The 17,525-nt window shown below is 35.5% G+C and overlaps 1 protein-coding gene across 1 annotated transcript in view; it reads left to right on the top strand.

Moving 5' to 3' along the window:
* The window catches only part of UTRN (utrophin), a 526,271-nt gene that overhangs the window by 94,390 nt on the left and 414,356 nt on the right, over positions 1 to 17,525 (top strand). Inside the window, 7 exon segments of the mRNA XM_020972489.2 lie at positions 274 to 366; positions 369 to 433; positions 7,130 to 7,336; positions 10,584 to 10,765; positions 11,423 to 11,573; positions 13,673 to 13,792; positions 16,380 to 16,481. Coding sequence (XP_020828148.1) covers positions 274 to 366; positions 369 to 433; positions 7,130 to 7,336; positions 10,584 to 10,765; positions 11,423 to 11,573; positions 13,673 to 13,792; positions 16,380 to 16,481 — 920 coding nt within the window.

Here is a 17,525-nt window from a genome sequence, read left to right as displayed (position 1 = left end):
ATGAATTAGGGATATTTTTGCATAATTTTCTGGATAGGGAATAAATAAAATTAAATATTTTTTATTTATTGTATGTCCCACAGAAGGAAAATTTAGTGAATTCTAAATATTTCAAAGAAATAATTTATTAACTTCATACATTATTGGCTAGGTACAATTCATGTGCAAGCTGGTGGATTACTGTTTCTAACTTTGAGTGATTACTCCAGTATGTTCCTTTCACACATTTTACATGAGAAGTCTAAGGTATTTCTTATTTCCTTCTATTTATAGATGTTGCTGTTCAGCTTCCTGACAAGAAATCCATAATTATGTATTTAACATCTTTGTTTGAGGTGCTTCCTCAGCAAGTCACCATGGAAGACATTCGGAAGTTGAAACTCTTCCGAGGAGATATAAAAAAGAATGTGAAGAAGGAGAATTTACTGTGCAAGTAAGTGTGTGAGAATTCATAGATCTGGAGGGTGCTTTAAAGGTCAGTGTGGTCCAACTCTCCTTGTTATATATATGAGAATATTGAGTCTTGGAGTTGTCAAATGACAATGTTTTCTCCATTCAAGACAGCTAGGTGGCACAGTGGATACAGCACTTCAGGAAGACCTGAATTCAAATTTAGCCTCAGGCATTTACTAGTCATATGACCCTGAACAAATCATTTAACCTTTTTCTCAGTTTCCTCAAATGTAAAATAGGCAAAATAATACTATTTATCTACCAGAGTTATTTTAAAGGTCAAATGAGTTAATAGTAAAGCCTTTAGCACAATGGCTGGCACCTTGTAGGCGCTGTAACAATGTAACCATTATCATCATCACCATCATCCTTATTATTATTAAATATTACCCACATACGTAGTAAGTGTCAGAGTTATTTACTAAAGATGAATATCTTTGCATACTACTGTACTAGGTCTTCAGTCTTCCACTTCTTTCTTGGTGTCCCAGTTTCCTCCCCAAAAATAATAGAATTAAAAACAAAACAACATAAAGTATGCCATAAAAACTGATACAGACTCTTTTGCTTTTAACATAGTATATTCTGTTACTGTAATACATGGTTGTATTTTTTTTAGTACTGGAATGCCAGCTACCTAGATCTCTACGTCCACAGCTACCATTTTTGTTCAGACCCTCATTATCCTTCCTTTCTATTGTTGCAGTAGTCTCTCAGCTGGTCTCTTTGCCTCCAGTCTCGCCACTCCAGTGCATTCTACACACTGCTGCTAAAGTAATTTGCTTTAAGTGCAATTCTGCCCATGTGACTTTTCTACTCAACCAATTCCACTGGCTTCCTGTTAACCTCTAGGGTAAAATATAAACTGCTCTTGTCAGCTTTTAAAGCCCTATACAGTCTTGTTCCAGTCTACCTTTCCAGACTCCTGACCTCTGCTATCCAACCAAAATGGCCTTTTCTATGTATTTCTCATGACACTCCACCTTCCATCTCTTTCCTTGGAAGATCACTGCACTTTCTTAACCTCCTAGAGAGTCCCCCTCTTTAAGATTCAGCTTTAACTGAATCTTTCTTTCTTGGAAGCCATTTCTGATCTCCCTCCTCCTCCCCCCAATTGGCAATGATCTCTCCCAAACTATATTAAAGTCAATTAATTTGCATATTTGTATTACTGACTTGAAAATTACGCTCTATATTTCTATATGCACTTGTCTCCTCCATTAGATTATAAACTCATTGCAAATAGGGATTGTTTCATTCTTTGTATGTCTGTCCCTACTGCCCAACACAACTGCATAGTAGGCTATTAATAAGTACTTTTTGGTTGATTTTTCTCTAGAATTACTATGGCTTCGTGACCTCTATTTGGAAAGGAATGCAGTAAAACTGTGTATTTTAAAATAGAGGACTGCATCTGATGTCAGGAAGACTATGTCTCATACCTAGTAGATAATTTCTAGCTGTGTGATCTAGCACAATTTCGGTTTAACAGTATTTGTTACGATGAAAAGTTACTTCTTTGAACTTCAATCTGTTTATTTGCCAAATGGGATAATAATACCTGTAGCCCAGTAGTAAGGCTAAAATGAAATAATAAATGTCAAATGCTTTGAAAATCTTAAGGCAGGATATAAAAGTCAGCTGCTGATACTGTGGCTATTATGCCACCAGCTGCCATCACTGTTACCACTACAACCTCCTATCATTTAGCATCAGTTTACTCAGAGGGAATTGTTCAACTTCCAAGCATTTTCAAATGAGTTCAATAAAATATCCACAATATTTTGGTTGTTCTGACATGTTGTTATTTTTTTCCTCCCAAAAAACTCAGTTTATGTTACAGGTTCCTCTGTAGTGAGGGAGGACATTTTAGAGAGGCAATAATACAAATGATGTAGTAGGACACTGAATAATTTATATGAAATTGCATAAGGGAAGATGCAAGCCTCAAACCCAAGTCTCTTGATTCCCAGTCCAGTACAGTTTTCACTGTCCTACGTCTTCTCCGTTCTATCTGGCTTCTTGTTTTAAAGTGGCTAAGCAGCTTCCTTGCCTGCACTGCCAAAAAAGGCTAGTGTTTATTGTCTGACGTGTGATGCTCATTTTCAGGTATTGAATTTCCTTTTACCATTGAGCTTTTAAGTAGAGTGGTGTGATCTGGTTCTTTTCCTTTAATTTTCATTCGAACAAAGGAGTCTAGGAGTAGAGAAAATACAGGAACCAGTCGGTGCTCACTTTGGTAATATTGCACTTTGATAATATCAGGGCTTCTCCCTCCCCCCCCCCGTAGCCATGTGCCAGGGTTATTTGGGTTCTTAGTCCGGCAGGGCCCAAGTTTACAGATGCCAATTAAAAAATGAGTCAAAATATTCAAACAACTTAAAATGCTTTCATCTTGTTTAGGATTATAACTTTTTATTTTATGGCAAAGATCCAGTCTCTCATCTTGATTTACTCTTGCTCTTCTTCCCCAGCCAAATAATAGTTTTCTCTCCAATCTTGCAAGGATTTGAAGTCAAAAGGCATTTTTTGAAGCCTTTTGAAGGATTAGAAACTTCTTTTCTTCCATTGGAAGGAATAAATCTATATATTGCTGTTATTCCCCACTTCTTCCCCAGTTTTACTTACTTATTTCAATTGAGTATTTTTTTTAATGAGGATTAAGCAGAATTTATGAAGATCTTTTCCTTTCTTAGTTATCTTACTGTGAATTTATCCATGTAGAAATTTATCCTGTTTTTTTGACTGATCAGTTCTTTAATTCATAGAATCTTGTTTGGAAAGATCACCTAGGCAACCCATTGCAGAAATTTTGGCAGATTGTCATTCATCTTTTTTTTTTAAATAATTCGAGTTTTGAGAACTCATAAGAGTCCCATTTATTTGTCAAATATTTTCAATCATTGGAATTTCTTCCATATAGTAAACTAAGGTCTCCTTCCCTATAACTTTTTTTCTTTTGCACCTATTTTTTCCCCTAGTGGATTGATTAAATCTGTTTCCTTTTCTTCATGACAGCCTTTCCAATACTTATCAAGATAACTCATCGTATTCGTTCAAATCTTCTCCTTTCTAGGTTAATCCTTAACAATCTCTTTAAATCTTCTTTTATTGACATAATTTTCAGATCCTTCATGATTTTGTTGATTCTTCCTTCTACACGTCTTATGATGTGGTTTCAAGCCATTGTATAATGTTGGCTTAAGGTTATCTTGAAGTCACTTAATGTTCCTTATTTATGAGTTTTTAAAAAAATAAATGGAATTTTGGAGGTACTGCCCATCATGTATTTTTCCAGTAGATTTTTTAAAAAACCTAAGTATAAGACTTTATCTTTAATAAATTATGCCAGGTTAAGTTTCAGCCCATCCCACCTTGTCAGAACCTTTAAAAGGTCTGAATTTGTTTTAAATGGTATTTACTATTACTTTCAACTTTATTTTACCTGTCAATTTGAATGGCATACTTTTTCTGTATTCTTCAGAGACTTGGATAACAGTGTCAGACTGGAATGAGCCAAGTACAAGAGTCTTGTGGCTTGCTGTTGAGTTCTCTGTGATGTCAACCAATCAATCAATACTCCTTGAATTTGGTTGAGCAGCCAGTTATGAATAATTTTCATTATAACTAATGTCAGATACTTATTTATTTAATACTTATTTGTCCATGGTGTTTTGAGCCTTTTTTTCCCCAAATACTTTGAATATATTAAAGCTAATGTATCTGCTGTATTGTATGGATATCTGTGAGTCTAGGAACAGTAACAGAAATGTAAATGAGGTGCAAATCAGTTTTATCTGTACTTAGTGAACCCATTCTGGCTCCTGATCATCACTCTCTTCTGTTTGGAGTTCTCACAAACTATTCCGCCCCCCCAAAAAAAATCTATACCTTAGTTTTTTCATAGGATACTAGGATTTAGAGGTGCAGATGAGCTGAAAGGTCATTTAGTTACCACCTCCTCATTTTATAGGTGAGGAGATTGAAGCCCAGAGAGGTAAATAACTGCATTAAGGAAAAAAGCCCAGTTAATGGCAGAACTAGAGCTCCTAATTCCAAGTTGAATCTTTTGTGCTTGTATCTGCTCCTAAGCACAGTGGTTGGCATATAGTAAGGGCTTAATCAACACTTTTGTTTCCTTTCTCCACAATTTGTTTCTTTTGTTGATATTTTTCTGGTCAAGTTTCAGTTAATTCTGGAATTTAGCTTTTCCTTCATTCTCCAAAGTTTATGCTGCTTTTTCAGATTTGTCTTTGGTTTTGTGCCTTTTCGTCTTTTCAAGCTTTAGTTTCATCTGCCTGCTCCTTGGGTACTCCCATTTATTGTAATCAAGGAACATTTTATTGAGTGTCTTCTTGTTGCCTGAATAGAACAACAAAAAGGAAGTAGTCCCTAGTCTCAAGAAGCCCACCGTCAAGCTAGGGAGACAACACGTACTTACGTAGACATATACCAAATAGGTATAAGGTAATTTTGATGTCAGGGCACTAGTGCTTTGGGAGATGTGGAAAGGCTTTATGTTGATGGTGTCTGTTGAGCTTTGTGCTGAAGGGAACTGGTTTCTAAGAGGCACAAGTTACAAGATAAGGGGAAAAGCATTTTAGGCGTAGGGATAGCAAGTGCCAAAGCAAAGAGATGGGAAATGGAGTTCTGAGCATAAGAAACAGAAGGCCAGTTTGTTGGACTGTACATTGTATGAAGAGGAATAGTTTAAGTAGGCTGGGTCAGGTTTTAAAGGACTTTAAAATGACGTCCAGAAGGGTTTGTATTTGATCTTAGGGATTAAAAAGGGAGTCAGTGGAATTAGCTGATTAAGGGAGAATTTGGAGGATTGTTTGGATTACAGAGAGGCATGAGGCAAGGAGATCATTTGGGGATCTAGGCAATAGAAATTGAGGGTCTGAATTTAGTTGGTGGCTGTCTGAAATAGAGAGAAATTGTTGCATGCGAGAGGTCTTTTCAAAGGTAGAAACAAGATTTGACATTTGAGGTGAGTGAGAGTTAGCAATCTTGAATGATGTCCCAGTAATGTATTTGGATGACAAGATGGTTGTTGGTATTTTTGACAGAATAAGGGAAATTTGGAAAAGGGGTAGGTTTCATGCTAGCATAATAATAATAGATAGCAGTGGGCAGGGAGGTCATACCTAAGCTTGTTTATTTCTTTCCTACACCGTAATGCCTGGAACTGAACTCAGTGATCCAGCATTGACCAAGGAAGAATCCAGTGGGATCACTACCTCCCTCCTTCTGGACACTGCTTCTTTACTGCAGTGTTAGGATAACATTACTATCCTAGGATAATATTTCTCTTTGACTGTTTGACAGTCACTTTAAAGCAAACATATCTTTGTTACTAGGTAAATAAGGGGATAAACATTTATACAGTGTCTAGGCATTGTGCTGAGTGCTTTACAAATATTATCTAATTTGATCCTCACAAAAGCCCTGAGAGGTAAGTGCTGTTATTACTCCCCATTTTACAGTTGCAGAGACCAGGGCAAACAGAGGTTGTGATTGTCCAGAGTCACATAGCTAGTTAGTATCTGAGGTTGAATTTGAATTCAGGTCTTCCTAACTACAGGCTTAGTGCTCTATCCACTGCATCCCAACAAGCTGCTTCATAATTGACCTTTAACACATTACTCACTATTTCTAGACTTCAGTTTCCTCTTTGAAGTGAGGTGCATTTTACTATGTGCTCCCTATGCCCTTTTATTTGGAACGATCCAGCTTCCCAGTACTTGTTCGTAGCAGCACTGTTCTTTTAGTAGTTATCCAAGCTTGAATCCTTGGAGTCATCTTTGATTCATCAGTCTCCTTTCTGTCTTAGATCCAGTACATCAGTTCTTTAGTTTTCTTGCAAAAACATTTCTCATGTATGTGTGTGTGTGTGTGTGTGCGCATGCATGTGTGTTCTGTTCCCATTGTTGCTTCATTAGCCTCATTGAGCCCCTTATCACTTTATTGCTGGATTCAGTTTCTTTTTGTTCTCTCTGATTTCATTCTCTCTTTACTTTTGTCAATCCTGCATATTGCATCCAGAGTAATCTTTTTAAACAGAATTTGATTTACTGTACCCTTTTGTCGACCAAACTTCTAGTGTTTTTCTGTGACCTATTACATGATATTTAAATTTCTTTGCTTGGTTTTCAAGGCATTCTATAATCTGGTCCCATACTCCCTATCCAGCTTTAATTCAGTTCTATCAGAAATTAAGCATATGGAGTGTTAAAGCATTATGCTATGCAACATCTAATTTTGATTTCCACAACACACCAACCAATTGCATTTCATTCTGTGTTAGGCCTGTCTCTTGCTGATCCTTCAGAATGTACACTTTCTACATCTTTGGTTCTCCAGTTCCTGTATTTCCAGTCACACCTCGTTTATGAATGTTTTTCTGGCTATTCTCAGCCTTACTTATCTCCTCTGTTTTTTATACTCTAGTAGCATCTGTATTCTGTAACATACAGCCCCTTAATTATTTCTTGTCTTGAATGTTTCTTGAGTGTTGATCATTTCTCCCTAACTAGATCAGGAGACAGACTATGGGGCTCCACATTTAATCGGTGTTTCATAAGTACTGGTTGGTTGATTGAAGGGCTTCATCTATAGTGATGGGAAGCCTTTTCTATTCACTGCAAAGATGTCATTTTCCCTTTTGTGTTTATAGGCTGCAGCACCAGAAGAGGAAGAACATGAAGGTTCTAGAGCTGAGACCCCCAGTACAGTTACAGAAATGGATATGGACCTGGATAGTTACCAAGTAGCTTTGGAAGAAGTTCTAACATGGCTACTTTCAGCTGAAGACACATTTCAAGAGCAAGATGACATTTCTGATGATGTCGAGGAAGTCAAAGAACAGTTTGCTACTCATGAAGTAAATACCTATATTTTACTATGAGGAATCACCAAGCAAAATTTTCATTACTTTATTACAGAGGCTTTTCAGTAGTGTTTGTTTTCTTTCCTAAATTATGCTCTTTGGAAAGGTCATGGCGTATTTTCAGTCTTGTGATATTTAAACTGTACTTTGTTATGAAATTCTAGGCAGATGATTAGCTGAGGATTGGAAATGGATTTAGGATTTTAATCTTATTATAAATTGTATAGGTTGTAGTAAGACTCTTTGAAGTTAAGGCACAACTTTCTCAGTCTTAAAGTATGTTCTTTAAAAAAAAGAAGCCTCAAAGCACTTTTTTTTTGTTCTTTGATGCGATTCCTTATTTGTTTATGCTGTAGGAAGTACCAAATTCAGTTTTGTCTTAAATCTTAATTTTGCTCATCTAACAGTTGTTTTGTGATAGGAATATGTTTAATAAACGCTGAATTTAGTTGAACGTAATTAAACAAAATTTAATCCAGCAAATATTTATTAAGTGCCCACTTTACAGGGCACTTAACTGAGTGCTGGGAATACAAAGACAAAAGCAAAAAAGTTCTGCCCTCAAAGAGTTTGTTTCCATTCTATTATTGTAATAATCATTTTACGTGTGTGTGTGTGTGTTATAAACTTTTTAATGATTGCATAGTTTTTCTGTATGGTGAATTTTTGACAATTAATTTCATCAATTGTCCTTTGGATATGAAAGTAACTGAAAAAAGTCCACTTTAATGAATTATTTCTCATGTTATGAATTCATTTGATGTAACATGGTAAAGGAGTCCAGGACTTGTATTCACAAAAACTGGATTCATTTGTTTGCTCTACCATTTCAAAGCAGTATAACTTAAGGCACATGATTTTTACCTCATATTGCCGCAGTTTCCTGATTTGTGAAACTGGGGATGGTTATATTTATACTATCAACTTCATAGAATCATTGTACGTTCTTGGTTAACCTCAAATACAGAGCTGTTTCTTATTGTTCCTTAACATTATCATTGAAAAATACCCATTTATATTCTTTTTCTTAAGAAATGCTTTAATATGAGAGGATTCTGGGAACATGGCAGAGTAGGTCAGAAAGTTCCAAGCTCTTCAGATTTCATCTACAAATAAGACAAAATAGTGCCTCAGGAAGACTATAGAGTGGTAAAAATAAACAACAGTTAGGGCAGAATAGTGGTCCTCCTGGGACAATCTGAGAAGATCTGAGGTTTGGTCCCTGTGAAGTGTAAACACTTCCAGGATAGTTTCCACTGAAACAAAAAACAGAGTGCCCTGGGACTAGCTGGGTTGGGAGGTAGTTTTGGCCCCAGCAAAAAGAATTTTAACCTCCCAGACAGTGTGGGGAGTTGAGACATCTGAACAGGGGAAGATTGAGGGAACCTCTGCTGATAAGGGGCGCCAGACCCAGTTGTGCTGCTGAGACATAGCCCCTGGGCAAGAAGGAATTGGCACACACCTGGTGAGTTCAGAAGCAGTGGAGCCTGGAGGCTGCTGGCTGTGGGCACCTATATGAGGGTGGAATTCTTGGTTTTAGTTCCAGGCCAGAGGGGAGAACTGAAGAGGCATCTGAGGCCAGAGACACCATCCTCCATACCCCAGGACCAGAGGTGATTACAATAACTAAAGCTGTTATAAACAAAATGATCAGGCAAAGGAGAAAGAACCCAACCATAGGAAGTTACTATGGGAATAGAGAAGACTGGAGTTCATCTTCAGAGGAGGATCTTGAAGCAAAAAAAGTCTTTCCTATCCCAAAGAGTAATATCAAATGGTCACCTGTTCAAAAAGAATTCATAGAAGAACTGAAAAAGACTTAAAAAATCAAATGAGAGAGATTGAGGAAAATTAAAAAAAAATCCAAGAAAAACAAGATTATGAAAAGAAAGCCAACCAACTAGGAAAGGAGATCCAGATTATTATTTTTTTTTTTTAGTGAGGCAGTTGGGGTTAAATGACTTGCCCAGAGTCACACATCTAGGAATTATTATGTATCTGAGGCTGCATTTGAACTTGGGTCCTCCTGACTCCAGGGCTGGTGCCTTATCCACTATGCCACTTAGCACCAAGATCCAGAATCTTAAGGACGAAAATGATTTCTTGAAAATTAGGATTGGACAAAGGGAAGTAAGCAAAATTACAAGAGACCAAGAAATAACAAAACAAAATATAAAGAATGAACATATAGAAGAGAAAGTGAGTGAAACATAACAAAACCAATTGATTTGGAGAACAGATCAAGAAGAGAAAACACAAGAATAATTGGACTACTGGAAGCTACCATCAAAAAAAGGATCTTTATACAATAGTACAAAAAAAAATTAAAGAAAATTGTCCTTAGAATAAAAGGGGAAAGTAGAAATAGCAAAAATCCACCAATTACCACCTGAAAGAGATTTTATGAAGTAAATCTACAGAAATATCATATCTAGATCCCAAACCCCCAGCTCAAGGAGAAAATGTTACAAGCAACAAGAAAAAAAGCAATTCAAATATGGTAGAGCCATAATTGGAATTACACAAGACCTAGCAGTGGCTGCAGTAAAAGACCATGGGTCTTGGAACACTATATATTGTAGAGCAAAATAATTGGGTTTGTGGCCAAAAATATCATACTCAGCAAGGTTAAGCATAATCCTGAATGAAAATAAAGGACATTCTATGATTTGCCAGACTTTCCAGATTTCAGGATTGTAAAAAGACCTGAAATCAATAGAAAATTTGACATACATGATCCAAGAGAAATATAAGGTAAACATTGCTGTGGTATAGAAATGATGAGTTGGTAGACTTAGAAAAATGTGGAAAGACTTGGACCTATGAAGGAGAACGTTATCCACCCTCAGAGAAATAGAGGACAAACAAATACAATATGGTCTTACGTAGATGTATAAATGTATATGTCTCTATATAAGTATGATTATAGATATCTAAGTATATGTATGTGTAAGTACAAGTATGTGTATATATATATATGTGTGTGTGTGTGTATATATACATTTCTTTTTCTTTTCTTATTGTATGTTTAAGTTTTAGTATTTAAGTTTAAAATTAGTTTAAAAACAAGAAATGTTTTAATATCTATTTTCAGGGACTTAATATCTAGAAATAAACAAGATCAAACCTGCTGCATTTGAGGACACTGTATTCTGTAGCATTAACATCTAAACATTAGCAGTTTATTAAGATTCTTCAGAAAGAACAACCCACAAAGCATAGTAATGTTGTGTCTTTCTAGGAATTTATGATGGAGTTGACTGCACATCAGAGCAGTGTGGGTAGTGTCCTGCAGGCTGGAAACCAACTGATAACGCAGGGCACTTTATCGGATGAAGAAGAATTTGAGATTCAGGAACAAATGACTCTACTGAACTCTCGGTGGGAAGCTCTCCGAGTAGAAAGTATGGATAGGCAGTCCCGGTAAGTTACAGCCAGGATACCTCTGATTTTTATTCCTTGGACTAACTTGAGTTAAGTAGTCTACATGACATGTAAAAAAAAGTACAGTGATTTAAAAATAAATCTGTCACCAAATATGTATTAAATGTTCTCTGTTGAAAAGCATAATTAAATTTCGTTTGGTGTTCATTTTTTTCCTAACCCATTAATAAAATCTGAGTTAAAATATGTAACGTAGAAACTAATTTGGAGTGAAATAAATTACTGGTAGCTACTAAATTATTCCCTATGATAGTATTTGCATATTTTGTTGTCAAATTGATAATATTCAAATTGTTCTGAAGCATTTTTTGGGTGTATTTCATTTTAGGCCACGTATTGTGCAGTAAGGTACAAACTTCATTTCGTAGCAACTTCCACCTATTTACTAAACAGGAATTCCTGATTTATGAAACAATCATTTTGTTATGAATTATGGGTGGTGTTCATTTCAGCTCTTTGCCTGTATTTCATTGACTTGGATTTATGGAGAGAACAAAGGTTTAATCCTCAATGCTGCTTTACATGGTTAGAGTTAGGTGTGTTATTTTGTACTTTTCTGGTGCCTGGATTTTACTTTTCCTCTGACAATGAAAGAGCCAGCGGGAGTAAATCTGTGTTATGTTCTTCTGTGGGCAGGCTACATGATGTACTCATGGAGTTGCAGAAGAAGCAGTTGCAACAACTCTCTGATTGGCTGACTCTCACAGAAGAGCGCATTCAGAAAATGGAAACTTGCCCCTTGGACGATGATTTACAGTCCTTAAAGAAGCAGCTGGAAGAACATAAAGTAAATCTGTCTAATATTTCTTGTGTACCATATCAAATATGAGAAGCAGCATTTAGCCTTCTAAAAATCCACTGGCTGCTTCCATCATAAGTGCAGAAAGGGGAAAGTCCTTAAAGCGCCCTCTATTTGTTTCAAAACTGAGGAAAGTCTCTACCCTGTTTCCTTAGTCTTTTCTCGTGTGTGCAGAGGAAGGAATGGACTGTGAGGAAGAAAAGAACAATACTCAATTGTAGCCTTAGTATTTTTAAAGGAGATTAGTATTTTATCTCTTCTGCAGGAAAAGTCAGGCATTAAGGTCACTAAGATCAGAAACCATGAACTTGCTTGTGATTGGCAGGGATAATGCTGAAGAGATAATGGGCTATATTCATGGAATGGAACATTTTGTCACATAAATATATACTATTCTTATGAAACGTTGATTCACATTAATTTTATTCATTGGATTATTGATTCTGGTCTTTATTTGTTGGTCATTTAGTTTTTATTGAAAAAGGAAAATTTAAGATATCTGCTGTACATTGCTTTGTAGGAGGTATTTCATTGTCTCATGATCTCGTATGCAATTCCATATCCTTTTCTCTTTTATTTTCCAAGAATATCTGCAAGGTAAGGAAGCTAAAGCAGAGAAGTTTTATCTTTCACTCATATAAATACATCCTGTGAATTGGGGAAATAATGCAGTATAATTTTTCCTTACCTCTGTGTTTTGGAGGTGGTGATGGTGAAAGAACCTGAAAGAAATTAAATGATTTATTTAGGTTCTTTCCAATTCTATCTCTTTCTACTTTGCTCCTGATTCTCTAAACTTACTAGAAACTCCACTGTCTCTGTAGCCTCCCATTTAGGATACAGCTTTGGACTTTTCTGTGGTTACTCATTTGTAATTTCACTAAATTGTAAGGATGCTAATTCTATTTACTTCTGTAATCAAGCTCAGTACTTCTTAGATTCCCCAGTTACTTTATCAGTCAGTTCATCAAATGTCTACTACCTGTGAGGCATTGTGCTAGGCATGGAGAATGAAATAACAAAAAATGAAATGGTCCCTACCCCTAAAGAACTTAGATTTTACTTTGGAAGAACATGTACACAGATAGGAAAGTATTACACTATTACAACTTAGATACAAATTAATTTTCTCGGGGGGGGGATGGGCAACAAAAACTGAGGAGATCAGGAAATGGCTCTTGTCAGAGGCTGTACTTCTGTCGGGTTTTGACTAGTGAATAAGAGGCAGAGGTAAGGAAAGGAGAGCATTCCAGTTGTGGGGAACACCCTGTACAATGGTGTGGAGGTGGAAGATGGAATGTCATAGGGAACAGCAAGCAGGATATTTGGATTGTAATTTTTAGTGGGTTAGGGGAATTAATGTGAAATTAATCTTTAAAGTTTTTTTGGTAACAGACTGTGAAGGGCTTTAAATGCCAAAGAAAAAAGTTTGTATTTTATCCTTGAGGCAGTAGGGAGCATTGAGCAGGTGAGTGTAACATGATCTGTATTTTAGGATATATTTTATTTAATTATTTTAGTTCAGTAACTGCAGAAATTGTATTAGATAGAGGAGAAGTGGGAAAGTCTCAAACTATGATGTTGGCTGTATGTGTGGAAAGTTACAGATGTGAGAAATATTTTAGGTTTAGAATTAGCAAAATTTGGTGATTATTGTACGGGAGGTGAAGAATCAAGGATGGCTCCAGTTTTGGAAATTTGGGTGACTAGAAACATCGTGGTATCCTTGGTAGAAATAGGAAAGTTAGGAAGACATTTGTACTCTGCTTATATCTCGTGTACCACTCACCGTTGTACTGGGCCTCTTCTCTTCAGTTTTTAGTTAGGTCCTAGAAAAATAGTGTTGACTTTTTTGTGGAAATGTGCATGACATTTATTAGATTTTCAGATTGTCTTGATTTGCCTTGGAATTTAAAGATGTGTAGAGTATTGGCTCCATTAGTAAAACCATTAAGTTAATGGTTGGAAATTTAAATACATTGCCCCATTAAGTGTTTTTAATTACTAATGAAAACTTAGTGGATTTTTAAATGGGAAAATATGCAAGAGTGGGTATAATAGTTGGTCTTTTTTTTTTCTTCCCCCAGGAATTACAAAATGATCTTGAGACAGAGCAGGTGAAAGTAAATTCATTAACTCACATGGTTGTGATTGTTGATGAGAACAGTGGAGAAAGTGCTACAGCTGTCTTGGAAGATCAGCTGCAGGTAAATAGTTGAGCCCATAAAACATCTGGTCTGTGACTTAGTACTTGTTTGAGCCTCTGTCATCTTTCCCCCTGCTTCTTAACCGCCTCAAGGTTTTGCACGCCTGTTCTTGTGTTGGGCCATAGACAAGCTCCAACAACTGTTCTTTGAATGTGATGTTTCCTGCATTTCAAAAGCCACGGCATAGATGACTTTTAGAGAAATTGAAGGGTTTGTTTTGGTGAACTGTGAATTTTCTGATAGATATTACATTGCCCATGTGATATTATTTCACAGACTCTTAGAGTTGGAAAGGACCACCCTCCACCCCCTGAACGTTTAGGTAGATGTGTATTTGAATAGGAACTCCTACGATGTTCCTGTCAAATATTTTTCTGTTGATGATCTCCATTAGATGAGACCTCATTCCTTCAAGGAGCAGCCCGTTTTGCTTTCATACATGTCTAATTATTGGATGTTTTTACTTACATCAACAGTCAGTCAGTGAGCATTTATAAAACACCTACTCTGTGCCATGCCCTGCTTGCCTTTCTGAAACATTTGATTTATTGATTGAAATGTCTACCCACTTCTCTATGTTTAGCATACCATGAATTCAACTTTTGGAATCCTTTTTTTGGGTATGAATTAAGTGGGCCAGCTCTGCCAAGCATATGCTTCACTGCCCTAATTCTCAATGTGTATGACAATAAAAAAGCCTTTCTTCTCCTCACGTAGATAAAACTGTCGAAATCTCTTTTTAATAAATATAGTTAAGTGAGTTTCCCAGTATTAAGCTCTTTTAGAAAATCACATTGATCCTTATTACTTAACTAAACAAATATAATTGAAAAATGGTTGAATTATTGAAGATATTATTTGAAGCAATATAAAAACAAATAGAAATATTAACCTTTGTTGAATACTGATTTAAAATGGGAGAAAATATCTTCTGACAAAGGTGGTTTTCTTCCTCATGTTGCAATGTGAGGATACATTTAGTACTGTTGTTATCATAAATGACTGTAGTAGAAAAGCACTCTATTTGGAGCCAGAAGACCTAAATTTAAATTTGGCCTCTGCTACTTAAAATCTTTGCTTGTGTGACTTTGGAGGGGAACCACATTCTGTGGGCCTCAGTTTACCAAATGTTGGACTAGATCAGGGGTTTTTTAGCCTATAGTCCATGAACTTGGGTTTATAAAAATTTAAAACAATTTGATAACTATTTCAAAATTTACTATCATTTTTTGTAATCCTATGTATTTCATTTTTCTACATTTTAAAAGATTATTTTGAAATGTGCTTCATAGGCTTTGTCAAAGTGCCAAACGGGTCTGTGACACACAAAAAAGGTGAAGATGTCCTGGGTCAGATGCTCTCATTTTGTCTTTTTAGCTCGCTTATGCTTATATGATCCTGAATAATCTTTTAGTAAACTTGGGCTGGCAATTTTTTGTACAATTTTATGCTGTTGCCTATACATCCAAATGTAGGCATATGTCACCACCATGTCTTGGTTTGTACAAGAGAAAAGGTAATTAAAAATGGAGAAATTAGCAAGTTTTTCAAGACATTTTAATATCCCAGCAGTCCTGTGAGGATAGTCTTGGGTATTTTTATGCACAGGTGCTAGAAGAAGAAATTGAGCTTGAGAGAAATTTACTAAATTCCCCATGGGCACAAAGTATGTGTTAGAAGTTGAAACAGACCCCGCACGCGTTAAATCCAGCATTTTTTTCTACATTGCTATATGGCCTCAAACTATACCCCAAGGGGCCAAAATTTAAAAAAAGTGTAATATATACACCATAATATTTATAACACCATTCTCTATAATAGTGAAGAGTTGGCAATAAATTAGATGCCCACTGATTTGGGAATGTCGAAACAAATTATGATGCATTAATGTGGTTAACCATCCTTGTGCTGTTAGAAATGATGACTATGAAGCGCGTAAGGATGGCGTGGTTCAGGACAATCTAAAGTGAAGTGAATACAACTAGTTAAACAACATACTCAACTACCATAGCAGTGCATGTAGACAGAACAACAGCACAGGAAGAAGCAAATGCTATATAGTACAGTGACAACATTTTCCCTGAACAAACCTGAGAATGTACTGTACTCTCCCATCTTTTCAGATGTAGAAGACACGATGGGTATGGACACTGAATATATGTCCGATTTTATTTTTATGTTGCTGACTTCTACTGAATTTCTTTCTTTTCTGTTCCTTTTGTTCCTTTTTTTAGAATTTGAGACGTAGAGGAGGAACAATTAGAAAATAAACATGAGGTTAAAAAAAGATATCAATATAACCAATTTAAAAGAAACAACGTTATGAACAATTATGAACATTTCAGTAACGTTTTTTGTAATTAGATTATAGATAGAATTCTTTGAAACTTCCATTATGAAAATATGTCAAAATTTCAAAACTCCACGAGGATATAAGATTATTTATAAATTAAATAGTCATGAATTTAGTTGCTTCCTACATAAAAACAATAGAAGGTTTCTTGAAGAGCCATACACTGTTTTTGAGAAGATATCACTACATCTTCAGGTTTAGGTTTAGTGAAGAAAAATTTAATCTCTTTTTCAGAAACTTGGTGAACGTTGGACAGCTGTTTGCCGTTGGACTGAGGAACGCTGGAACAGGTTGCACGAGATTAATGTACTATGGCAAGAACTGTTGGAAGAACAGGTAAGAAACAATTACCTTAAGTATTCAAAGTACAATTTTTAAAAAAATGAAAACTTTAGTTATGACTAATTTCAAAAAGTTTAACTACATCAATCTTTCCTTTATTATTGCAAATATGTCACCAAATGGGGAAATATTTTCAAAAACTTTTAAAACATTACAGATATGTTAAGAGATAAAACTTAATTTACATTTTAAAGACTTATTCTCTTTTTAAGATGTGCTTTCAAGGCTTTACAGTTTTAGCTCTGTAACAAATTAGTGGCAGTTCCTTATGGTGTTCTTCAAAATTCTTTCCCTTCTTCATTTTATCATGGAAGGTCAGAGGATATATCTAGTACCCCATGGCTTTATTGTAATAACAGTTTTTTATTTCATCCACAGTTTAATGACTAGGGTATAGAACACTAACACTTGGGTCATTATTTATCTTAAAAATGTAGAAATTCTAAATGATCATTTGTTAAACTTCATAGAGTTTTCTTGGTTTAATTTATGACAGATAGTTAATTAATAACCATAAGCTTTATAATCAATAAATAACTAAATTAATTGGTAATTATAATTTTTTCTCCCTCTTCTGAATTAAGATAGTTCATTGCGATATAGTATATATTATTCCTTGTATTGTGGTTGGGTATACTTTACCTTACTTATTACACTGTATGCTACATTAAAGTAAGGATACTGTCATCTTTTTTAGTACATAGGAAAAGTTGTGTTAGAACACACATAGGGATGGCCACGGATTCAGGAATACCTGAGTATAATACACTTCCCCCTAAGCTATGAGTTATTGTGAAGTTGCCAGTCTGCATTGGTGGACAATGAATCTGTAGGAGACCATTCCCTAGTGGATGAAATCACGCATTTGTAACTCTCCTACCTCCCAAAAAAATAAAAAAGGAATTCCTTCTCACATGTAGCATGATAATTTCATTTTTGAATAAATTCTTCATTATTAGAGGCTAATGAAATAAACTATTACTGAATCCAAGTTGGACTATTCCTTACGTGGATATCTATTGAATGAAATATTTTTTG

This window comes from Phascolarctos cinereus, unplaced genomic scaffold, assembly GCF_003287225.1.
Source record: "Phascolarctos cinereus isolate Bilbo 61053 unplaced genomic scaffold, phaCin_HiC Scaffold_5;HRSCAF=322, whole genome shotgun sequence".
In the NCBI taxonomy this organism is placed as follows: Eukaryota; Metazoa; Chordata; class Mammalia; order Diprotodontia; family Phascolarctidae; genus Phascolarctos; species Phascolarctos cinereus.
This window is presented reverse-complemented; position numbering and strand designations above follow the sequence as displayed.